General features: G+C 36.1%; 2 protein-coding genes and 3 long non-coding RNA genes across 10 annotated transcripts in view; 2 read left to right on the forward strand and 3 right to left on the reverse strand.

The window, feature by feature from the left end:
* Window positions 1-374: 374 nt before the first annotated feature.
* Window positions 375-2,074, reverse strand: LOC6548599 (cyclin-K). The gene has a single exon (XM_001973908.3). The coding sequence runs from the start codon at window positions 1,863-1,865 to the stop codon at window positions 660-662; it is 1,206 nt and encodes a 401-aa protein (XP_001973944.1). The 5' UTR covers window positions 1,866-2,074; the 3' UTR covers window positions 375-659.
* Window positions 2,075-3,702: 1,628 nt separating this feature from the next.
* LOC113564611 lies at window positions 3,703-4,688 on the forward strand. The gene is made up of 2 exons (XR_003408131.1): window positions 3,703-3,758; window positions 4,159-4,688. It is a non-coding gene; the product is annotated as an uncharacterized LOC113564611 (long non-coding RNA).
* A 920-nt stretch (window positions 4,689-5,608) lies between these two features.
* Window positions 5,609-7,108, reverse strand: LOC113564608. Its single transcript, XR_003408127.1, has 2 exons — window positions 6,922-7,108; window positions 5,609-6,153 (listed from the first exon to the last, which is right to left on the reverse strand). It is a non-coding gene; the product is annotated as an uncharacterized LOC113564608 (long non-coding RNA).
* Window positions 5,695-25,967, forward strand: part of LOC6548598 — a 37,605-nt gene continuing 17,332 nt past the window's right edge. For 2 of the 6 annotated variants that reach the window (XM_001973907.3, XM_026982860.1), the window contains exons 1-5: window positions 6,147-6,300; window positions 14,520-14,805; window positions 15,852-16,019; window positions 16,077-18,502; window positions 21,740-23,071. In XM_001973907.3, the coding sequence (XP_001973943.2) occupies window positions 14,658-14,805; window positions 15,852-16,019; window positions 16,077-18,502; window positions 21,740-23,071 (4,074 nt within the window). In that variant the 5' untranslated portion in view covers window positions 6,147-6,300; window positions 14,520-14,657. Of the gene's footprint in view, window positions 6,090-6,118; window positions 6,301-14,093; window positions 14,302-14,519; window positions 14,806-15,851; window positions 16,020-16,076; window positions 18,503-21,739; window positions 23,072-25,967 lie in introns of those variants that run through there. The other 4 variants (XM_026982859.1, XM_026982857.1, XM_026982856.1 and 1 more) reach the window with 4 other exon arrangements.
* On the reverse strand, window positions 7,396-8,148 carry LOC113564607. Its single transcript, XR_003408126.1, has 2 exons — window positions 7,729-8,148; window positions 7,396-7,672 (listed from the first exon to the last, which is right to left on the reverse strand). It is a non-coding gene; the product is annotated as an uncharacterized LOC113564607 (long non-coding RNA).

Genomic DNA, 25,967 nt, shown 5'->3' on the forward strand with positions numbered 1-25,967 from the left:
AACATTACAATATGATGGAATTCCGTATAGTTAAGTAAGTTATTAACACATATCTGACTAAAATATAATTTTTTGACTAGCAATTCTAAGATCTTACAACTTGCTCTATAATATTTATATCCGGGTTATGTAGGAATGAACACAAAGGCATAATGGGATTTATGACCTGTTGGAAAGTGGGGCTTTCAAAATTTGTGCACATATTTGTTGAATTCAAAAAAAAAAGGTCTTATGTACACTTTTATTTGCCGTAACGCACGGGTTCCGGGTTCGCTTTGTCGCAACGCGTCGTTCATTGGCACATGTTAGGGTCAAATTTGATTTCTATATTAACATGATAATAAAATTTAAATTAGAGAATCTCATTTAAAATATTTGTTTTTAATTAAATTGGTTTTATTCAGTTTTTTTTCAGTTTCAGTTCAATAATGTACATATAAAAGGGTAAGGGTAAGCAACTCTGCACAAGGAATAGAAATCAGAGAAAAGCAATCGAGAATGTTACGCTACAGTCTCGAACAAAATTGAGTATAGAGTCTAGTAAAAAAAAAATTCCAAACACAGATCTCACCTCTACATCCTACTCCGAACGGTCTGTTAGTACTAATATAAAAATTATTCTTTACTTATTTATTCGTCATTGCATCCATCATGCATCTCTACTGGTACCGCTGCTGCGATGGACGCACGCCTGTGCTGTAGTAGCCACTGCTTCCTGGTGGCAGGCTGGGCGGCATTGGCGGTGGTGGTGCAGCACTTCCGCTATAGTGTCCGGCCACTGTCTGCTGAACTCCCCATCCGGAAGAGGGGTAGGTCGCCATAGGCACAACCGGCGGGGGCGGCGGTGGCGGTGCATGATAAAGGTGGTAGCCGGGAGGCTGGCCAGGAGGAGTTGGGCCCTGTAACATATTCTGGGAGTCGCTAGAACCTATGATTGGCACGCCACTGGCTATGGACTTAATGCTCTGAATGTTGCTAACTTCCAGTACCCCCCCGTTGCCACATGCTGGGGACGGCGGCTGTTGTGGAACGGAAGGTGGACCAATACCTGTCGAATTGGAAAGCTTGACGGCTTTTGGACTGTCGGCCCTGCTTGGCGGTTTTTGGGGCGGACTGCTCGGCTGGTGCGCTTCTTTTTGAGTTGATTGGTATAGGTCTAGAACTTGGTGGCAGATGTCCTCGAGTATTTCCATTGTCACATCAGACACAAACATGTCCCACCAACGCTGGTGCTGTGGCTGGCGGCCTTCCCAGTCTTGCACAGTGAATTTGCTTAGCTTGCTGGCCAAATGGATAAGAGCCACGGCGATAATCTCCGGCTCCCACTGTAGACAGACTACGGTGCTGAGAGAGTCGTTGACAAAGTTCCACGCCATTTGAACCATCTTCTGCAGCTTCTGCTGGTCGCCTTTGAAACACTTAGCGTATTTTAGAAGAAAGGTGTATGGATGCTCTACCTGCAAATCGAATTTGATGGTCTGCAGCAGAATGCGCTCAAGCGTCATCACCTCCTCTTTAGGGTCGTCGCCAAACGAGTAGAAGTAGTTGTCGGTAAGGATGCCACGAGCAGTTTTAATAATGTCGCGACACTTCTTAGGCGTCTCCTCCACCTTGCCAGCAAAGAACAGGCAGCAGCACGCAGTCACGTATCGGGGGAAGCTCCGGAACGAATGAAACATGTAAAATCGGTGAAAATATACAACACCGGTGGCCATCGTGTTGTGGCCCAAGCCCATCTTGGTGCCACATTCCATGATAAATCGAGCACCCTCTTTTCGGTACCGGCGCTCCGTATCGAAACTTATTCCGTCTAAGATCGAGGGCGTCTCCCGCAGCTCCTTTTTGTCGTAATACCAGCACGGCATCGCGGCAATTTAGGCTGCGGGTACAAGACCGCGTCGTTGGTAAGGATTTGTGTTGAACCGTAAGCTAACTGCTTTTCAGTCTATGCGGGACCTCGTCGCGCTGTTTATTCTAAATGGATCAGTCCTCGTTTTATATGTTCAGTTGCAGTGTTACCATGCTGCGCCAAAGATGTTTAACCAAGATGTTTAATCGATATAAGGAAGCCCCTTTTACACCAAGAACATGGTGATTTTGAGATTATGGAATAACTTTATTGGCAATTAGATAAGGGAAAAAATAGTCTACTTCCATCTTATGCGCTTTACAGTGGATACCCGATGTGCGTTTTGGGGCCCTAGCTTCGAAATAGAGATTTACCAAAATTTACATGTGGTTTTGATGCTTACACTTTCGTTTCGTTTCTATTTTTTACGAATAACGAACCTAAGCATAGGGCTTAGTTATGGGAAATAATGAAGTTTTCTTTGCTTTTTTTGGTATTTTACCTAATGGTATTTTGACATTGTTATCTTGTTTATTTTTGAAAATTGGTCTACGCAGTTTAATTGCTATTTAATTTTAATCTTTTATTTAACGCTGATAAAATGCAATAACATGAGTAAGCGTAGTGTAAACGTTTTTTTCGTATTAATACTCGTGCTAAGGTGATGATGGATTTTGGTAATAAAATCCGATGAGTATGTTTTTTAAAATTGTAATAATAATAATGGATGATGTTAGCAGTAAGAATTAGTAAATTAGTAATGTTTGTATTATAGATTTACTTTTTTGAAGAACTGATATATATACATTAGTGCAATTGCTGTTCAACAACAGATGCGTGATTTGTATAGAGCGAGATCAGTTGTTCTCTTGGAACGTTACTAATATAGGATCCAGCTAGTGAGCATTTGATTAAACCATGCCGCTCAAAAAATGCTTGATTTAAATAATTTTACAATTGTCAAAAATGTATTTAAATTTCAAATATATTTTGTGTTCTTAGCAATTCAAAATGGATCAAAAAATATGCTGCACGTAAGCCATGTGCTTTTTCTAGCTCTTTAGCAGTTCCTTTTTAGCATAACGAGAATAAAATAAATCATCACTGAAGAGGGTATAGAATCGTAAAGTCCGTCGTTCGTATGTCCACACTGTCCCACAATACCTTTGCGTGCAAAAAGGGTTATCGCCAGACGCGCAATACGCGCAAGTCCGTCGTTCGTATGTCCACACTGTCCCACAATACCTTTGCGTGCAAAAAGGGTTATCGCCAGACGCGCAATACGATCATCTTATGTCATTTAAAATTTATATCATGGTTCTTGATCCCTGCTTACAGGTTAACTAGCTCCCCCTGTTATATATATCGGACGATTGCTATTTTCATTATTGCTTATTTCATTAAATAAAGAAAGCAGGGTAATGAATGAATGAAAATATAAATTTATCGCGATAGAAATTGGCGATAAAATAAAAAAAATTCGAATATTTTTTAAATTTTGGCCAACATGTTGACATATCGGAACAACAACTGCTCTCGGGACTCCACCGCGGAGACTTCATTTATCGGTTTTTTTTATACTATTTTTGAAGGCCTCGGTGAATGATTAATGTAAACATCTTCTATTTACCTACCAATTCCCTCTCTCACTGGCTAACTTTTGTATTGTGCTGTTCATTGGATATTGTTGGAACAATTATCCAGCGAACTGGTCAAACTATTCAGCCTTTTTTTTTTTTTCAATAACCTGCTCCTAGAATTCTATGGCCGTTCATATTCTTCAAAACGATACAAGACAAACTCTGCAAATACTTCTGATATTACAATATTATATGCTTACAAGCAGTCTTCTGAAACTCTTTCTCATAATAGTATAAAAGAATGAAGTTCTCGGAAATGAAATAATGAAGTGAGTAACGAGTATACAAAATTATATTAAATATAAATACATATAATATCGATAATTTCAATCTTTTGATATATTATAACCTCACGTACCTAATATTTTAGGTATACTATATCACCAATAAGCAAGGAATGCATTTTCTCATTAATAATATTTTTTTAATATTAGGCAGATTACAAATTTAAGAAAAAAAGAAAAACTCATTAATAACAAAGTAAAATTATTAAATTTTTTTCTTTTTTCACCAAATGATTTAGTAAATTTATATAGTGAAAGTATTTATCAATCAATTCCAATATTTTAACTTCATTGTTTTTAAAAATACACGTTGGTGAATTCGTCTGCGGATACTGCATGTTACGCCTTTGATTGCGGACGATTGATCAGTTTATTTCTTTGGCAGCGTCGCTCAGTCTTATTCTCCTGAGGCGGAATACCCCCAACGCCACAGCTCGCAATATAAAGTGGAAAACTATCGACGTCTCCACAACAATAAAAACCTACGACTTCTAAGTTGGTACAATTTTGACGTTTGATCACCCTTGATCGCCGATTGCGTTTATGCGGATTGTGTGTTATCCTGGGAAAGTTTGGTCGCAAACCTCATTGCACGGAGCAGACCGCCAATATATTGTGCCGCAGCGGCAAATTCCTTATGCTTGGAGGCGCGGTTGCTCGGGACGCTCCTGCTGGCCAGATTGGGATTGCCCTCGGGAGCGATTGTTAATGACCGAGGTTTTGTTTTACAAATTTATTCCTGCCAACGCATTATGGGCCACTTGTTCTGGGCAAAATGATTAACTCCAGAACGGAGATAGATATTCAGTTTATGTTGTTTGTGTATGGTAACACTAGCTCAATTCTTTTATGATACCAAAAATTGTGTGTTTGGCCCGCCCCTCATTTATTTTTGTATTTTATAACTCCAGAACGAAGAAAGATATTTAGTTTATTTTTTTGCATTGATTTATTTTTTTTGCATTGCATTTATACCATAAATCTGCGTATCCCAAGAACTGTGGACGTGGCACCGCGCCTACAATAATAATAAAAATTGTTTTGCATTTGGGAAAATAAAAAGTCCCAAAAATAAAAATTTCCCCCAAAAACGTAAAAAGGGATATTTTTAATTATAATAAGCTAAACAAGAATTAAATAAGCTACATCATGATGTACATTTCATTGGTGGACTTTGCTCTACTCATTTTTAATCCATTATCCATAGTCAATTTTTACCCTTTTTTTTTTAATCCAGTTAAGTCTTTATGAAAAAAATGCTTTTGTAAGCCAACTACATTTTTACTAACTTACGCATAAACAGGTGTTTTTTTTTTGGTACTGACAGTGACAAACATCTACCAGTATAAATAAACACGGATATTGATATGGAAATGTAAACGGACTTATTGCAGTTAAATAAAATAAAAAATTAAATATTTATTAGTCCGGTACTTTGGTTTTTATAATCTTTGGGAACACTTCCTCTTCTTTATTTAGAAAACATTCAAAAGCACTCAAAAAAAGATTCTGCAAATTAAACTACCCATTAACAAAAGCATTGTAACAGAAATATTCTAGAATACTTGTTACGGAAAACATCCAAGAGACTTTCACGGAGTGCTTACAGCTTACACGGGAAGGCTTACAGAGTGATTGCTCACGAAATATGAAAGAGACTCTTACTCTCAGCAAAATAGAATCTTTAGACTTGTAGAAAACACCTTGCACTCAAAAGAGAGTGAAAAAAGTTGTGATATATATTATATTCATGTCTTCAATGAATTCCACTCTAACGCCCACAAAGCGACCAAAACTTTTAAAAAAAGTTTTTTTCCACACTTTTAAAAAAATTTTACGTTTATTTTCATTTTATTATTCTGTTTCCCAATTTCTATCGATATTCCAGAAAATGTTTAAATTTCTCGTCCGCACTTCCTCTAGCTGAGTAAGCGGGTATCTGCCAGCGATTTTTTTGCTTAAATAGTACTCATAATAGTAAATAGTACTCAGACGGTATTTGCCATTTTCCTTGCGCCCTTCTCTAGCCGACATACTTCTTAGATTCCCGATGTCTTGAAACATGTCTGCATGTCTAACCTGTTTCTTTGTTCGCCTTGCTCATGGCTTTAAACGGATCTCTCTGTCTCCAACTGTATCTCAGTTCTCTCGACCACGTTTAGTCTAAGACACGTTTACAGCTCTGCTCCGCTCGATTCAGTCTCTATCGGAGCGTTGTCTTTGCGAGTTAACCATTTGCAATCGTGCGGTCTTTTTCAATGTGTCTGTAGCCGCCACAAGTACAAACATACGTATTTCGTCTGCGGATATACAAATGTACATAGGATACACATACATATACTTACAGTGCTTATGTCTCTCTTTTGCCAAAAAAGTGTATCTAAGTGTTTACGTGAATAGCAGAGAAAGAAAAAAATAGCTCATTGTAAATAAGACATGCTGAACATACTATGCCTTGCAAAAACTTATAAAAGTAACCAGAAGATCGTGAAGATTTCATTCTTGCGCTCTTCATATTGCACAACCGGTTGGGAATCTTTCTATTGAACAATCTATTGCTATTATATATGTGTACATACATATGTACGTTTTCTTTTACACCCAAATACAAAATGAAGTATGGATATACAATATGCGACTTATTAACAACACAATCCATGTAATGTATACATATGTATGCATACATGTGCAACTAAAAAGCTTTTACAGCCCTCGCCGCTTTCCATTTTGAAATACATACATATGTATGTACATATTTAATGTACATAAGTATGTACATATTTTAAAATAATTGTACCAATTCCATCTTTCGTGCATGAATTTGATCAGTTCCACAAAAAGACTATAATACCTAGATTATGTCAAAAATACAAAAAAAAAAAAAAAAAAACAAAAAGGGTTACTTTTGCTAATTACAAGAAAATATTATCGAGCAAATATAACATGGTAGTAACAAAAAATGTAGTGACGGTTAAACCTCCAACATACATATGAAACTTCTAATGTTGTGATGGAAAATTAATTTATTCTTGACAAATTGTAAACTCTCTTTTTATATTGTTTTTATATGCCACGTTACATAAACACTTTTTAAGTCATTTAAAAATATTTAAAACTACCTTATACACAGTAATCCCCTACTCCTTACAAATTCAAATTTTCTAATATTTACACCTTTACACTTTCAAAATTAATATTACATTTTGATTACTTTCGATAACTCGTTTAGACCGGACGATGATAGGTTCATAATTGTATGTCCATATGACAAAATGCACTGCCGTCCACAGTGCTATACATATCAAAAAGTCACCGATCTGCAGGCAAAATTACAGATAACTAGAAAAAAAGCAGACTTTGGCAACAAAACGCTTCTATACCCTTGTAACTTAGATGTATTTTGAAACCCAATATTTAATTAGGAAGTCCAAAACAAAAATGATATATAGATGGGGCCAGTCGAAATTTAACATATGTACATATCAACAAATGTATTTACCACTGAACGTTTTCATGCAATTCTATTTAAAGCATTAATTTTAAAATATAAATAAACTACATTTTATAAATTTATTGCCCTATGAATAATATTATAAGAAATATTATCGTTGTTTTGTCACCGAAAGATTTTGTTCAACATGATACTAACTACACATTTCTTTACATTTTTTTTTTATTAAGATTTAATCAAAAATTATAAATTTTGTCATTTGGCTGTACAGAATAATCGGATCCGGGTCTTTTTCGGAAAACAGTGTTCCAAGATAAGTCGCCTTTAAAATTTCAGGTATTCAGGCCACGAAAAACAAAAAACGTCATATACAAAAGAGGCACATTGTTGGTGGCAAAATATTGGGCGAAGTCTTTGGACAGTAGTATTTGTTTACATTGAATCGAATCTGAAAATAGTTTGGATCATTCGTAACTATTGCTTCAGCAACAGCAGCTACTATACCATTTATTTCAATATTAATTACAATTCCCATGTTTACATTTGTATTTTGGGATGCCTTGTGAGACCGTATCTTGGCCACCAAGAATTGCTGAATATAGTACAATATTATTTTTGGGCCAGTTTACCTGAGTACTGGGCCTAAAGTAGAGAAAAGAAAAAGTGAGTCCTCTGATCTGTAGGTCGAAAGTAGCGTTTCCGAAATATAAAGTATATATCAGGATCACATGCCGAAAGCAAAATTCCATCTTCATTCCATTCCTTTCGAAGAGTAAGGGGCATTGGATAGTCGAAAGATTTGACTACACGTTCTCTATACGTGCTTAAAATTGTTTTCTCGTTTAATTTCGTTCGTTTGTATTCGTTTCGATATTAGAAAAAACACATGAGAGAACTTAATCAGAGATAAGGAACTTAAATCAAGTTCCACAACTATCAGATAACCGTTTTCAGATAGTGGGAGTTGGAAAGATAAATTTCGAAATTGTTTTAGCAAATCGGTAGAAACTAGTCAGACAAATAATAAAATAAAAAAATCAAAACATTTTTAATAGTGCGAGCATGGCAGTGTTGGAGGGTTTTTCGTCGTGGCTAACAGTTTTGTTGGCATATATTTATATAGAAAGTTGCAAGACAAATGATACAATGGAAAAATAAGCAATAGGTTTTTCTAAATTGTGGCCGTGACAGTTTGTCTGCATTTATGTCTCTGGAATCATAATGCATAACCTCAACTTTCTACACTCAGAGAAAAAACCGTTCTTAACGATCTCGATTTCAGTATTTTCGTTCTCAAAACCTAGCCAAGATCGCATCATTCACAGCATACTCAGATAGAGATCGAACCATTCTCAGGTTGCAAATGATTATCGATAATTTTTATCGATATTGAGAAAATTTGTAATCGCTATCGAGAAGAACCGAGTTCCGTATCGAGAAGAACCGAGTTCCGTATCGAGAAGAACCGATCTTCGTATCACGACAAACAGATCTCAGTATCAAGAAGGATCGATCGCGCTTTTATCTTACATACATGTTACATTCTTTTTATATTTTTCAACATTTCACGTTCAATAATTAAACAAATACTTAATGCTCAGGAACAAAAAATTGCATTAAAATTAATATATTAAAATCAAACCTTGGTTAGTACATACCGAGTTGGCGTTGCATCTGGCGAGGCTTGCTTAACTTCTGATGAAAATTTCTTCGTAGAACCTATAAAAATCTATTTAATTTAATTTTCTTTGTCGAAAATAATCTTACGTACACATACGTAAAAAAATGTCGAAAAATAAATTAAAATAACATGAAATGCACTCACATAAAGAAGCATTTCTTTTTATAAGTTATTTTAGTCGAATATTCAGCACAACAAAATTTTTTTAATATACATATGTATGTACATACATATGTACAATGTATGTACAATTTTTTACAATACCTATTATCTGACTCCAGGTTGGCAACCTTTCATGTGAAGCCAGCATGTACAAGCAATTGTTTCATTGTGAACGATTGCACATCTTGGGTATAACTATCACATATGTACATACCCACACATGTGGAGTAACCTTACATTTTGTCGAGATTTGAGAGCACAGGAAGACGGTTAGGAATCAAACTTGTCTCTGCCTCTGAAATCTCTGAAGTTCCGAGATCAAGGCGTTCATAGGGACAATGTCATATCGTTGCCATTGGAATATTTGGAAAAAAATTATCTATTTTTTAATCATAAATTGTTTTTTATTCGGTAAAACCCAGCCTTTTATTAAATATATAATTATTATAAAATTTAAGCAAAGGCTTTTTTCTGCCTGCTGCTTACTTTAGTAGAGATCTTACGATTTCTTTGTATTCCTTTTAATAAAAAGATGGTACTTTCTGAAAAAAATATTTGTTTTGTGGTGCTAGGAAACAGAAACGAAAAATAAGAGGCGTGAGTTCATTGACTTTTTTCACTCGTTCACGCTTCGGAGCCACTGAAGAGTTTTTTCCCATATTCCAGTATTGTTGTGGCTCTAGTAGTAATTGGCAATTCAAGCATTAAACAATGCAAAAAGTGTGAATTTCAAATCCAAATTTGAAGCTAATAATGAAAAAATTTCAAAACCAACGAATGCAGTTCAATCCTTCAAATTTTTATCCAATGGCAGGAAAGATACAACGCTTATTCTACTTTTAAGGATCTAATTTTTATATTTATTTTATTTTTTTTTTGTTCTTATAAAAATATTTGTATTTTAATCTTTTAAAGATTTGAAGATAAGCAACAATGAAATAATTATACTCGTTGAAATATCTAGAATGAAGCGTTTCGAATTCCACAAAGAATTCATAAATGTATACTCTTGAACCAAAGACAATAGAATAACAAGATCCGTAACGGCATACGATTTTTTGTGCTGGCTCTAGAGCTGGCTCCCAGGCTCTCTCTTTTGTCCGAGCCAGCAGCTCTACATATGCATGTATTGTAAATTTAACAAAATTGCCTTTCACTTACAAGTTAATGTACTTTAAATCAATATTATTTTTGATCAATAGCCACCATGTGACTCTAATTTTGCATTGCCTTAACATGATAATTTTTTGAATACATCATAGAAATAGTAATGAATAGTACATAATAATACCTAATTAATATCATAAATTACTGTATACTAGACCAATTTTCGTTTGAATATATAGCTGGCGACATGAACAAAATTTCAAAAAAGTGATTCTTAGGTGCTTATGTCCGCTGGTCTTGCCTCAAGTATTCAATATTGCACTAAACAGGTTGCATATTTGCATTTATTTTATTGTTTATTTTATTATTATTTATTGATAGCTGATGGAAAAAAAATTAAATTCAGCATTCTATCTCATAAATGAAAAAATGACAAATAATTCCTACCTGTTAAAAAATATTTAAATAATTGACGACTGAAAATAAATATATGTATATATTTTAAATATAACGATTATTAGATAATATTAATAAGAATATTAGAAAACTAAAATAATAGCCACGGCATCAAATAATGTTTTATTATATATGTATGTATATATATTAAAATTAAATTGAACAAAGCATTAATCAAATTTGTTTCTAAGATCAAAACTGATTTCGGACCGAAAATCGCCCTTCAGTAGCGATATTCCCGTAATTTTCCTCGCGAGAGTTCGAAAAAACAAGAACATATCTCGCAGGCTTTTTCTAGCAAAGTTTCGAACACAGAAGTCAAGCCGAATTCTGTCGTGGCTCTGCCGCTGCCTACGCCCGCAGTTCATATTTGTTGTTTTTTTTCGAAGTAGTTCAGAGCATTGACCGAAAATGAGAGGAGACAAAATAACAGTAAAAAAAAAGCGATGTATAGATTTCTGAATACCATTCCAATAATTGGTTGGATATTTATATATTTTTAAGGGTTATTTAATTTATATTTGTTTACTTAAGGATTTTTAATTTTGCAAGAAATTAAAAGGTCGCTATAGGCAACGCCAATGCGTCCGTGGTTAATTATTTGCCTATGTAATTCTATTTACATGGGATCATTATGGTCGGAAATACCCTGGCACGCGCCTGTCAGAATTTTCGGTATCGTTTCCCGTCACCCCTTTCCTTTTTATTTTCATTCAATTGTAGAACGTGACAAGTGGTGTTTGCAAAATTTTCAACGTGAAATATATAAAACCGGTAAGTAAAGTGTTTCGCATTGATAAGTAAGCATAGCTAATTGCATTCCAAACTATATAATTTTGCGAAGTCTTTAAATATATGTACATAATATGTAAAGCGCAAGAAATATGAATGCTAAAAGGACATATACAGAATGTACACAGAAAAAATATACAATGGAATGCAATAGGGATGTTGATTTTATTATAATTATAAAATTAGCCACGCCCAAATAGAAATTAAAGTTAAAAATGGGCCGCGCTATTTAAGTTTGTTTTCATGCGCTTTTATTTTCAATTTGGTGAATTTGTACCCCCAAATTTAAATTTTAATAAATCGCGCGAAAAAATCCACAACAAAAAGCCACTCACAAGATAAATATTTGTTTGAAAAAGTCGCCCGAAAAAGAAAGTCTTATTAAAATTGCGCCGAATAAAAATATAGGTTTAAAAATATTGCGCTTAAGGAAATATAACAATTTAGCCAAAATATGGTTTTGAACGCGACAAAATTAAAACATTTTTTTTAGGTGACGCATTTTTTTTTTGTACGGGTTGCTTTTTGCGGTTGCTATTGCTTTTTGCTATTACATATTTAAATATTTGTCTTTACAGATAGCATAAGCACATTAGAAGGCCAGCGGAGAAGGCCTTGGCCCACGCACTGGCATGTGTGAAAAACAATACAAATAAGAATAGGAAAAAATTAATGTAAATTAAGAAAAAATAAAAATTTAATTTAAATGTATCACTTGTTCACGTTTTTTGGGAGATTTTTGGATTTACAGGTATTTTCCTGAGGAATTCCCGAGGAATTCCCAAGAATGTATGGCTGTTACGCATATTGCTATTCTAATGTCTTTGCTTAAACAGTATCATTAGTTCTCTCTAACGTCCGCTTAACGGCCACATTTTTTCTGATTTGTATTGAAGTTTTAATTTGTCATACCCACTCTAACATTTTTTAAAAATTCGTATGTAAAAATTGCGAGTGAACAATCTCGAAGATTTCTATTTTCTAACTTCGAGGCTTTAAAAGCAAATGCAGGTAAAAAAAGTAGGTAATCTATCGAGTTTTTAAACTTAGTATTACTTAAATGGTTTCATGGCCCGAATATTGCTCACGTTCCCGACAATATAAAGTATATATGTATGTACATATATTCTTGAGCAGAATCAATAGCCGAGTCGAGAATAGCCTGTCCGTCCGTCTGTCTAAGGAGCTAGACAGTTGAGATTAGTCATGCAGATTCCAGAGACATAGATGTAGCACAAATTTGTTAAATGATGTTGCCACGCGCACAAACTGCCTAAAACTGCCCCTCCCACACTTTTGAAACATATATTTTTTAGTCTTGTAAATTCCTATCGATTTTCCATCAAACTACTCTAACGCCCACAAACCGCCCGAACAACTATCACGCTCAAAAAACTTTTGAAAAAATCTTAAATTTGTTTTCATTTTATTGTTTCCCTATTTCTACCGATATTCCAGATAATGTGGAAATTTCTTGATCGCACTTCAACTAGCTGAGTAATGGGTATCCGATAGTCGACTATACTTGACTATAGCATTATCTCTTGTTAAATATATAATTACTGCTAGGGTACATAAGCTTCGTCTTGCCAAAGCTAACTTTCTTCCTTGTTTGATTTTCTTATTTTTCTATCCTATTATTATTGGTATTCCAAAAAATTCTTTATTGCACTCCCACTTGTAGCTTATGTATGTCTAAAAATGTTTTTTTTTATAAAGGAAGTTTGTCTATGTTTTATCAATGAATAATCGAGTTCGATAATGTCAAACAAAATATCTTATCTCTAAGTACTATCTTATCCGTATACACTGTGTTTCCATGTGGTTGAATCATTATTCACCTGGGGTCTTAAGTTTTGTACAGCACATACATATACCACTGTTGACGGGAGTCCACGTCGTGATGAAGTGCTCCAGAATAGTGTGCAAAGCCGATTTCTATATATACATGAAGAAATAAAAATTGCAAATTGATAGGTATCGCAAATTTTATAACAAGACTTTGAAAAAGGTTCAGCAGAATATATGGTAAATGTGCAAAAATTTTAAATAATAAACACATTTCAAAAGTTTGAATGTTTTTAGATGTTTTTTAATTTACAACAAATTAAAAAGCTTTTTTGGGGATTTCTTAGGAACTAGTCTAAAGATTTGATTGGAAATTAAAACCTGTATATCTCATTAAACTTCCTAACACTTTAGATTCTCCAACTCTTTATATCTCCACTATATATATCTTATATCTTGATATCAACTTTTGTGACGAAACATGGCTTTTATAATCGTCAGAAAATTTTATATTTGAAATTGTTGAAGAAAGGTTGGAAGGTCGTCACTTTTACCTAACCTCGTTAACGAATCTAGTATACTCTTTTACTCTACGAGTAATGAAGAATGAGCACGCAAGCTATGAGCAAGGGCATATCGTTCGTTAGTACCAAAGCGTACCGCAAACGCATTGGTTGGTACAGGGTCTACACTATTCTTCGGTTTTTTTTTTTGCATGGGACAGTTATAAGGGGTTTCCGGTACCGTTAAGCTGTGCGTGCATACTTTCCACACACTAGTATATGTATGTTCTTAATAATATTAGCGAACTCCACCAAACATTTCCTATAAGATCCACTCTCTAATTTTTGACATTTTACTACGTCTCGTTAGCGAGTTAGATAACGCTTATCATTGCTGAATTGAACAATTTTGTAGTGAGTTTTCAAAATTCAGTGTTGTAATTCTTACATACATAACTCTTGTTGTTCAAAAACCAACAGCTTGTGACCTTTTTGAAATTATAAAAAGCATATTACGGATAACAATTGGTTTTAGCCAAAGACTCAATCTAGAAGCATCAAAATATGAATAACAAAAACCAACGATCGGTAAGAATTCGGGTTTTCTTTCATGGTTATAACAAAGAGATTAGAATTAATTGGGTGGAGCCTACCATTCGTTAACAAGTGTGTGTATAACGGCGAAAAATAATAATAGTTATTGATGGTTTCGTTATACTTTACGATTACAAATATTGAGCTTCCTAATAATTAAAAAAATAAACCCCAAATTTGTTTGTGTTTAATCAATATTTTTTTTATTGCAGATGCTTCTCTTGTCTATACAAAATCTTTGAAACAAATCGACAATTTTATAATGAATATGGAAACGAAATGATGAAATCCAATTTTCATTTGCCAATTAAATACGATAATGCCAAAAAGCGATAAAACGACAACGGTATATGGGTACAACTTTTTTCATTTCAGTTGCCCTAAGTTGTGACATTGCTTATAGATTTCCTATCTATGAAATGGAGCATTTAGATCTTGCCGGCTATCTTGACCACACGCCTCAAAGTTGGTACAGTCTGGGAACATTTCAGGAGCAAGGTGAGTGTGGCGATATTGAGAGTAAAATATTATTACTTTGTGAAGATTAAAAAATTCGTGTTTTAATGTCATGTTAACATAATTGTTTTTGTTCGTCAGAAAAACAAATCTTAAAATTATTAAACAGAAACACATTTCAGCAGAGTGAGAAAAAAGTGCCGATGGCACCTTCAATTTTAATAATATCTGATATCTAAGAGTTGTAACAGTAATTGGTAGCATATAAAACAAAAATAATAATTTAACTTGTTACAAAGTCCTTTTAGTGCCGAAATCGAAACAATAATTTGATTCACAAAATTTCTTTTTAACATTATATAATAAACAAGATAGAATGCTATAGTTGAGTTCCCCGTTACTCAAATAGTGGAAGTGCGAACGAGAAATTTCATCATTTTATCGGTAAAAACTGCGATAAAAATTTTAAAAAATTACAAATTTTTCAAAAGTGTGTTCGTGACAGTTTTGGACGGTTTGTTGGTGGTAATGTGAGCGTTACTAAAAGTTCATTGGCAAACTTATACAAATTTACAAAATATTATAAAAAAAAAAATGAAAAAATATCACAACTTTTTTCAAACGTGTGGGCGTGAATGTTTTTGGCGGCTTGTCGGCGTTGGAGGGGGCGTGGCAAAACTTATCTATCAATAGGAATTGGCCAAAAAATAATACTTTTTAAGCAAAATTTCAAAAGTGTGTTCTGTTCAAACGTGTTCTAGTCGAAAACGTTTTCTTTTACCTGTTACATACTTTTAAACGGGTATATACATTATACATTATATATTATATTATTATTATTATATATACATATATTAAATGCCTATGATTCGGACATCAATACGTTTTAATTATATTTTAAAAAAGGTATTCGTGAATTTGTCATTTTATTAATAAATTCACGAATACATTTTTTTAAATATTATAAAGGTGTTGCATGAGCATTTGAAACATTATTCTGGAAGTAAAACAAATTTTATTCAAAAACAATTTATGTGGTGTCCAGTGTAACGCTTTAAATAATTTAATCACTTCTTAACCTCTTGCAGATGCTGTTTACCTGTCTAGCTCGAGACAAATGTTGGAACCCATCTTGGAGGAGACCAGCGAGGATGAGGAACGTGCCCGAAGTAGTTTGATTGTAAGCATAGAGCCGGTACTTTGGAGCTCTGCGGAGTCTGAAACTGGATCAGTCTTACGCATAGAAATGATTAAGGGTAAACTAACAGACTTTTAATTCTATTATTTCGCCTATACTAAAATTTTTTAAGCAGATGTCGATGCTGTTTCTGAGAGGGATTTTGTCTGTCCACCCAAGCGACCAAGGCGCAGCCATGACTTAAATTCTAGCCAGATATCCGAGGATAGCGTCCAAATGCGCCGCCCTATGTCTTACGATACCGAGTACCACAATAGCTTTGAACGCTTTCTGGCTTTAGAGGCATGTGCTCGGGATAGCTACGGAAGCCAGGGCCAACGAAGCAGTATAGGCAGTAAGCGAGGGGTAACCTTCGAAGATTTGTATTCCGACAAGGACTCCTCCCACTCCCTATCACGCAGCTCCTCCCTGGTACAGTTTGAGTCCTTGGAACGGCAACTCACGCTCCAGGAGCAGCATCAGAGTATGAGCAGTCTGGGCAACAGTTCGCCCTCGCTCACCTGCGAGTCTGGTGCGGCAACACGGACCAGGACCAGGGACAGCAGTCCAGATAGCAGAAAGGGATCGGCCCCGACGTTGTCCCTGTTAAAACGTTATGAATCCAGCGACCATAGTCGTCTGCATCAGACATACTATGAGCTGAACAATCTCAATTTTGAATATAAGGAGCAGGAGGAATTCCTCTCCAAACGACTCCGAGAAGCGGAGCTAAAATCTGATGTGGAGAACTACTCCAGCTCTAGCTCGTCCAGCGATAGCAGTGGTCACAGCCTTCTAAGCTCTTGTCTTGTTCCCGTAGATGCTGTTGCAACAGAAAGGGGAAAACAGGACGGGGCTTCCTGCCGGCGAATTCCCCCCAGCTCAGCTGAGAACCTGTCCGAAGACTCAGGCTACTGCGAGCCAAGAACGCTAAAGCAGGAAAAGTCTAGATCCATACCAAAGAATTTCGACAAGCTTTGCGAGGAGGAGGAGGAGCTTCTGCTGCTGGAGGAGGGCGGCCCGCATTCTCGCGACTTCAAAGACGGGCATGATTTGTGTCAGACCGAAATAGAGCAGACTGCGGACACGGCTGCATTAGCATGCTCTCCGTCGTCTATAAATAGTTCCCCGGAGAGGGCCAGTTCCGAATCGGAATCGCCGCTGCCATCGCCGACCGGATCGGCATCAACGTCGTCTGCTTCGTTCACTTGGCTGCACAACAGTTTGCCAGATATCCGCGAGCCACGAGGTCCGCTCTCTGTGGGAATTAACAATTCACAACTTAAGACAAACGGCAAAGCTCTGGCCACCACCAGCAAAAACAGTAGCATCAACCGGAGCAGCAGTTCCGCCGATAGCTGTGACGGTTTATTGCTTCTCGGCCCCACCCATTCACTCAACGAGCTCCAGCAGCTTGGACGGAGGCGACGCCCACGTCACAGTCACTCCAGCCAGAGGAACTGTCACATCAACAGCTCCAGTGAGGAACTGGAGGGGCTGGACAACTTCTTAGATGCCAGCCACAGCCTGCCAAGGATTCGTCGCAGCTGCAGCTGGAACCAACGCGCTAGAAAAGTAGTGGGTGTGGCAAGTACCGGATATTTGAACGCCAGTTACCAAAACCTAACTCTATTGAACTACGAGGATAACCGGTTGCCAGCAGAGCTTCTTCAAAGGAACCACAAAAGAAGCTCAGCAGAAGAAATGTCGAAACAAAGCAACATTGCCTCCGAAAGCTACGAGCACATGATTTGTAAAGGAAATTTTTTGCTGGATGAGATCAGCAAGGTATATGACAAAAATGTGTCCATACTGACGGATAAGCAGGTGTTGGAGACCGAGCTCCCTGCGCCAGAGGAATATAATTCAAATGCGCCCAATGAGATTTTGAAGGTGCAGCACGTGCAGCTGAACATAAAGCCACCACCGCGCCAGAAACGTTCAACTCAACAGCTGCCAGTCGCCATGACTTTTAATGGCCTTGCAAAAACATTTGACCAGGATCCCACTAATTTGAGAACCTCGTACACACAGAGCCTAGAGCAGTGCCACCTTGACGAGCAAGAAACGAAAAAGACTGCTCCGTACCCACCGCCAGCCATGTCACAAAGGTTCCTGCCCAAGCAGCGATTCCAAACCCAAACGTCGACCGCCAAGCACAAAAGCCTGGTAAGTAGCACGCCCAATCTCGCCGCCTGCGACGACGGGCGGCAGGAGTCCGAGTACGATATCTACGTGAGCAGCGCCCACGCCTCAATGCACCAGTTGCCGCAGACACCAACGCACCCAAAGCCACTGGGAATTCTGCTACCAACCGGATCGCGCCATTCCTTCGGAAAGGAGGTAAGCTTTTGCCCAGTGGTAAGTAAGTACTGTTGGCAGGAGCAGCATTCCGAGGAGCCGGCCGAGGACCACTTCCACTCCAGCGAGGGCGAGCAGGCCAGCGACGACGAACTGATGGACCCCACTTTGGTGAACAACACCAGAGAGAACGAAAACATCGCTGCGCTCTTCGAGTCAGAGCAGCCGCATCGTCTAAGAGAGCCGGCGATCGCACAAAAGGTATCTATCCAATGTAGAAGCAAACATATAAATAGGCGTTGGTTTCGTGTATGTACATATGTATAATTATGTACATATATGTATACATACGATGCTGAAAAAAATGTTTTGTTGTTGCTTGAAAAATTCGGAATCTTTCTGCCATTTAAAAACATTCGACCAAATGTGGAGTAAAAGATAGTGAGTAGATTTCCTGAACAAGACATTTTCAAATTAAATACACCCAGAACGAATTTAAACTGCAATGGGTCGCAACTTATTTCGTGCAGTTGAAAAATAAAAGCTGAATCGTAACTGCCGTCCTTTTTTTGGAGGTTTCAAAAATATTTAAATGGGGTATTTTTACATTGAATTCTTTTTATTTATTTATTTATATTTATTTTTAAACAAAATAAATCAATTTTCTAAATTGGCTCAATAAAACAGAAAGTTAAAAAAAAAACAAAAAATAAGCTTACTTTAATGCTTATTTCGTGCAGTGTTTCTATTCAATAAATGCTGAAACTTGTCCCAAATTAAAAGATTTTTTTTTGTTTTAACATGTTGAATACTGATACTATGGGTTGCATAGTAATACTATATTATATGGGTTTCTATGCTTGATCGCACTTCAATATAAACATTCCTGGAAATCACATCCATTGAGCAGCGCTATCGTAAGCCCATCAAGTTGCAATGCATTAACCAAAGGATCGTTTGGGACAACCGTATTCAAGATAGAAGCCAATAGAATCTCGCAGACCCCGATAAGGGTGAAAAACTAAGGAAAACCTCAAGCTATCGGTTCCAAAATTACCAGCAGAGATCAAGGACGAAATGGGCAATAAGATAGTCCTGATACAGTGTGCCTTGTATTACATGATCTCCACTTTTATGGCCGAGTATTACGAAAGAAGCTTTTCATGAGCTAAAAAATATACCTGCTCTAATAATTAGTGATAAAAAGTTATGTAAAAAGAACTGCACGAAATATGCTGCGGCATGAAAAAAGCTTTTACATTTGTTTTTTTTTTTTAAATATTTGTTTCGTTTCTAAAATTATGGTAATGGTTTTTGTTTATTGCATATGTCAATATTTTTTAGCTAAAATAGTGCTTTTAATTTTTCCTGTTATCTTTCTTAGAAGCAATGCCGGACATGAACTTTAATATGTACTTAACATTATAAATCCATGCATAAAATGCTGCTAAGTTTCCAAAAGAATAATGTTGAAAAACATTGCCCAACTTTTTGTTACATGTTTTTTAAGTTACATTAATTTAGTGTTGTTAACTTATTCAATTTAATGGAGCAGGATGAGAGTTGGCAAAGTCTAAAAATAAAGTACCCAAAAAGACCTACTACAAATATTACATTAAGCAAAAAAAGACATAGCTTTGACAGTAATTAGTAATAGCTTTTTAGTAATTGTACATATAAAAATATATATGTATAAAAAATTATAATTATAGTATAATGCTAAAAATCATAGAAGCTATCTTTCCAAAGGACATTATAAATCTCGATTTTGATCAGATTGAAACCGAAATTATATATTGTAAAAAATCTGGTGTATATTGAGTTAAACCTTATTATGATTAAAAATATCAAAACTACGATTTATTTTTATACCCGTTACTCGTAGAGTGAAAGGGTATACTAGATTCGAAAAAATTCACTAGATGAAAAGTTTGTAACAGGCAGAAGGAAACGTTTCCGACCATATAAAGTATATATTCTTGATTAGAATCAATAGCCGAGTCGATCTGCCCATGTCCGTCTAGAATGTTATCTCAACATGCTTAATCTTAAGCACGTAGCTTCCAGAGACTTAGACGCAGCGCAAGTTTGTTTCCAAATGTTGCCACTCCGAATCTTACGCCCACAAGCCGCACAAAACTGTCACGGCCACACTTTTAAATATTTAGGTGATATTTTTTTATTTTTTTTATATATTTTCACAGATTTGGCAAAAAACTATTTTCCACGCCCACAAACCGACAAAATCTGTCACGCCCACAATTTTAAAAAATGTGATATTTTTTCACTTTTCGAATATACATACATATCTTGTAAATTTTTATAGATTGGTTTGCCATGAACACGCCAACGCCCACAAACCGTAAAAAACTGGCACGCACATACTTTTAAGAAATGTGATATTTTTTCAGTTTTTTATATATCTTGTAAATGTCTATAGATTTGCCAAAAACTTTGCCACGCCCATACTTTTAAAAGTTTGCAGTGTTTTATTTTTTTTCCCCCCAATTTTTACGGATCTTTCAGAAAATTTTGGTATCTGATAACGGGTATCTTATAGTCGGGGAACTCGACTTAGCATTCTATCTTGTTTCTTTGGCTGGCTTTTTCTAAATCATTTGTATGATATAATCATCTGAATTTGATCAAATTAATATGGAACTTATATATTTTTAGAAAACTGGTGTATGGTGAAAAACAACGAAGCAAGGATTTATTTTCCATTATTTAATCAGACATCTTCCGACTGCTACATTGCCAGATATATGATATCCAATATTTATAAGATTGAAACCGACATTACATGATGTCAAAAACATTATAATAATAATGACAACCATAGTAAAAATGTTCCATTAATTTTTCGATTAATCAATCAAATAGCTCATTTAGTGGTCCGATACGACCCGTTCCGACTATGTACATATAAATACTACCTGCAAGAAAAAGAAACCAAATTTTTGGAAAATTTCACGCAGAGAGAAGATTAGTTTGCATAGAAACTTATGCAAACGTAATCTCAGTTCTAGTTTTTACAGTTCCCTGGATATTTAGTTTTTACAGTTCCCTGGATATTTACTCAGAAACTTTTCTTGCCTGTTACATATTTTGAACGATTATACAACTTTTTACTCTACGAGTAATGGGTATATAAATGTACTGTATAACCAAAAAATAATTAAGATAAACATAACATAATACAGAATCAGAGTTTGATTGGGTAGTCTATGTCCCGCACGACCGGCTTATATTTTTGTTTATAACTTGGAACCAAAAAAATTCCTAAAATTCAACCATAGTAGTAATTATAGTTATTTTCCAGAGGTATTAATTAGGCTGAATTAAAAATTAAATTTTTCTCTATATCTTATGCTTAAAACGATAGATAAGATCTTTATTCTGCCTTAGTTTGTTTCGGTTTAGTTTACCCCATTGATATTCGATTCTCTTTCTACACGACATAAGTAAAAGTAATTCCACACAATCTCTTTTTTCTAGTTTACCGGTCTTCATACCAATCCGCTCTTATCCGCTTCCACACACGCAGAGAAAAACTCATCAATTGAAGAGAGCGGCAATGTCAAAAACAAAGCAATCTTAGCCACACCCAATTGCCGCGATCGAAGAACCGAAGCTAAGACCACCCTAGAAACTGAGCCCGCTTTAAGCAGCACAGTCAGTCTAAAACCTTGTGCCGTTGCGAAGTCGTCTTCTCAAGGAGAAACTTTAAAAGATGCTACTGAGGAACCTGCTTCAGCGACTGCACGACCTCTCAGCCTGCCAATCCTCAGCGAGCCGCCCACCAACCGCGCGCACCACATCTTGTACTCATCCCAGCAACTGAAGTGCTACGAATCGAAGGCGTCGCCGATTATCAAGATGCCGTCGGCCAGCAAAGTAAGCTCGCAGGCCACTGCTGTCGGCAGGACGGACGACAAACATCCAACCTCCAGGAGCCTCTTCTCCAGGTTCGCCCACGGACTGCGTTTTTCTTTACGTCGCAAAAAGAAGCAGCAGCAACAAGAGCCATCGTGGGTCAATGCGTCGCCCGGAAAGCAGTTCACGCAGAGCCCCGAGGACGGCCAATCGGTCGACTTTGTGCACATCCCTTTAAAGCCGCCAAAAAGTTCGCAATCCGGCCGACTGGACGATACTGTCGCTTCCGAGACGAGCAGTTGCAACGTGAACAGCTGGCACCAACAGGAACAGCTGGTCAAGACCTCAACTCTGCAAAGGGTGACTGGCAAGCCGCCACTGCCCAAAATTCCACCACGCAGTGGCATCCTGGCGCATGCGCCTCAGGAAACAACCAGTGAAGCCGTCAATCTCCATCGTGCCGTGGCGTTGCCGAGCGTCGAACGAGAACAGTACAATCAATTTACCGGAGAGTTGATGGCTAATAACCAAGGAACGAGAATGCGGGACACCGTGCTCAGCTCGCGGGCAGTAGTCGCCCAAGAGACACAAACGGTTAATCGACTGGCCGGATACGGCACCTCGACTAGGCCCACAGTGGTTACCGCAGTCCCGGTTTCTGTTGCTCCCGTCGAAGATGTCGACAAGATGGGTTTGATCGAGACCAATCTAGATACTCATGAAACGGTTATTTCGGGAAAGACACGTTCTCTTATGGATATAACTTGCAACCCACTTAGCATGCCGCAGAAACGATACATCGTAAAGCGTCTAAATGTAAACAGCGTTGCGTATGACGTGGATGAACTGGACGGAGAGGTTAAACTCTCGTCAGGTGGTGGAATGGCATCCGTACGCAGGCCGCACAAGAGTATGGAATTTCTGCTGGACAAGGAGAACCAGAAAAATGTTTTGGTAAGTTTCATTTTATCGTGTGGCCTTGCACATAATTATTGCTTAGTTCTACAACTCGACATAGAATTTAACTAATTAATTTTAGGATATTATCAAAAAACATATGCTTCTTTAAAATTATTTGTTTCTTTTTGTGAAAAATTATTTTGAACACTTTTAAAAAACACCCATGGATATTTCCATTTCTTTTTTTATTAAATATTCTTCTAGTCCTCTTTAACCTTTTGTTTTGCCTCGTTGGGCACAGTGTGTCGCTTGCGGCCAAACGACATTGTATTTAATTTGTAATTGAGTGAAAGGTTTAATGAAAGGAGTGAAAGTAAAAATTTCAGTATGATTTAGGTTTGCTTGCATTTTTCAAAAATACTCACATAAAAATGCCTATAAGAACATTGGTTCTAAGTCAGAAAACGTTAAAGTGCTGTTTTATATTTACCCAGTGCAACCACTTAACTTATTTCATATATTATAAGGGATAAATAATATTGATATTTTAAAGCTATAATGGATTTTTGAAAATATTTATACGGTTTAAATCTACTAGTGAATTAAAGTTAGCGTAGAGTTAGCGTAGCTGGTTCCATTTTAGTTTGCTGTGGTATTTACTGGATAAGTGTTATTTGTGAATGAATTTAATTCATAAAGTCGAATCAAGAAGACACAAATACGAGTTTCTAAATATAATTAAATATCACTCACCTGTTAAGCAGCGTTGCTAATTTTTGACAGGATAGGATAGTATTGAAAAACAGTATTAGAATTCAGCAGACCAGCTCAGCTATATTACAAAAATATCGGCGTTATAACTTATGGGACATGTTGTCATCCACTGTATGTTTGCGTTTCCTCCTAGCCGAATAAGCATTAAATAAATCAATTTAGCCCTGTTTCCTGTTAGATATCGATAGAAATTGCCAAGAAAAATAATAAATAAAAAATATAATCAAAAATAATGTTAAAGGTGTTGGCGTGACGGAGGGCGTTAGAGTAGGCGTGGAAACAAGCATGCGCAGCGTAGAATCTGTATGTCTAATCTCAACTCTTACAGACGGACATTGATATTTCCCACTTTTTAAATGGTATAAAAACTTTTCAAAACAAATTTGAAATTTCTCACTTGCACTTCCCCTCTAATAGTAGAGTATAGCGACTTTGAACATAGTACATATGTATGTATACATAATTAGCTGTTTCTTGACAGTGCCAATTAAATGACAGTGGATCTACATATGTATGTATGTAATTTCTTCATATTTCGATGCATATGCCTATACACATATTTATATATATACACATATGTACATATGTAAATATTATATCACTGATCTGAGGAAGATTAAATTTATATGTATGTGCTCTATATATGTGTAAACGTTTTTACATATATGTATACGTCAATATATTTACCAAAATTATACATACGGATTTTAAGACATAATTACATAAGACATAATACATATTGTACACAAGTACAATATGGTCCACCCCAACCCTTTTTGGCCAACAAACATTGACCTCATTTGATTGGCATTTAATATGGAAAAATGTTACGTTTCACTGTATGTACATTTTAAAAACCGCGTCCGTCCTATAAAATAAATTTTCAGTTCATGCATGCATATACATGTATGTATGTAGATATATAAATATGTATGTACATACATATATCTATAGGATATACATATGTAGTTACTCTCTCATCTATTGTAATGAAGTGAAAGCAAAATTCCAAATTGAGTAAAAATTAAGAGAGCCTCTCTTTTATAAGCAATTCTTTTAAGATGGCTACTCTTGCGGCAGCACTACCTTTCTCTGTGTATTAATTGCGTTTTATTTTGGTATTCACTTACGTACATTGTACGTACATACATGTTTGTATTTACTCACAACCACAAATATTCATTCTTAAATATACATATGTATACTTATGTATGTATGTTTAGATATGTACATACATAAAAGATAAAATTTAAGAAGTTCGCTTGTGACTTATGTAAATCTTCCAGTTTTAATTTAATTGATTTTGCCCAACTGAAAATTTAACTTTTGTGATCTAACAATGAGTTATCATCTTCGCGTCAAAAGTTCATCATTGTCATCTGCGTTTGCTAGCGATGGGTTTAAATTAGTTGGCTCAATGAATACAATACAATGTTATTGCATACAAACTAAATCAGTGTACCATTTTAATGAAAGAGCAACGAGTATATATGTATGTACATCCCAAAACTTAAAATTAACAATAACATAATATGCTGGCTTTTTCATGCCGTAGCTTGTTTTGTGCAGTTCATTGTGCTTAACTTTTTATTACTTTAAAATTAGCTAATATTTTGTATGTCCTCTTTTCTGGTTCAGGACACCTATTGGTTTCCACTGTTATATTTACCCAGTCCTTCAAGATTTTCCAAAGCATCATTTTCCGTAAGACTATGTAAAATTTTCAATAAAATGTGTGCTGTCGTAATAATTACGTGTGGGAAGCTCCAGAAGAGCAAATTATTCACAATTTCTGAGAGTGTTTGTTATGATCGTTATTTGCATCAGGGGTTTCAATTCAATTTGAAGGCACATTTTGCATCCATCATTCGGTCGATAAAATCGGCTGCCATGCTTAACCAACCGGTTCAAGGCCTTGTTATAAAGCTGTGTATTGGTCGCACCAAACATATTGCTTTCCATCAGAGCCATTGGCTTAAAATGTTGTCATCCCATAGAATCGGTTTATTAAACGAGTGTTATGAGATATGGATATGTTAAGAGTAGTTAACCTAATTGCGTTCAATACCGTCTTGAATAAACCAAGTAAACATAGCAGTTTGAAGCTGCGAAGAGTAAAGTTATATTACTAATTATTTGGGAATATTTCATAGAATTCCGCCACTCTACCAGTACT

Source organism: Drosophila erecta, unplaced genomic scaffold (assembly GCF_003286155.1).
Source record: "Drosophila erecta strain 14021-0224.00,06,07 unplaced genomic scaffold, DereRS2 tig00000246-arrow-arrow-pilon, whole genome shotgun sequence".
Classification (NCBI taxonomy): Eukaryota; Metazoa; Arthropoda; class Insecta; order Diptera; family Drosophilidae; genus Drosophila; species Drosophila erecta.

What these genes read in the sequence shown, in the direction of transcription:
- LOC6548599 (XM_001973908.3), bottom strand. Translation starts at nt 1,865, where the DNA reads ATGCCGTGCTGGTATTACGACAAAAAGGAGCTGCGGGAGACGCCCTCG.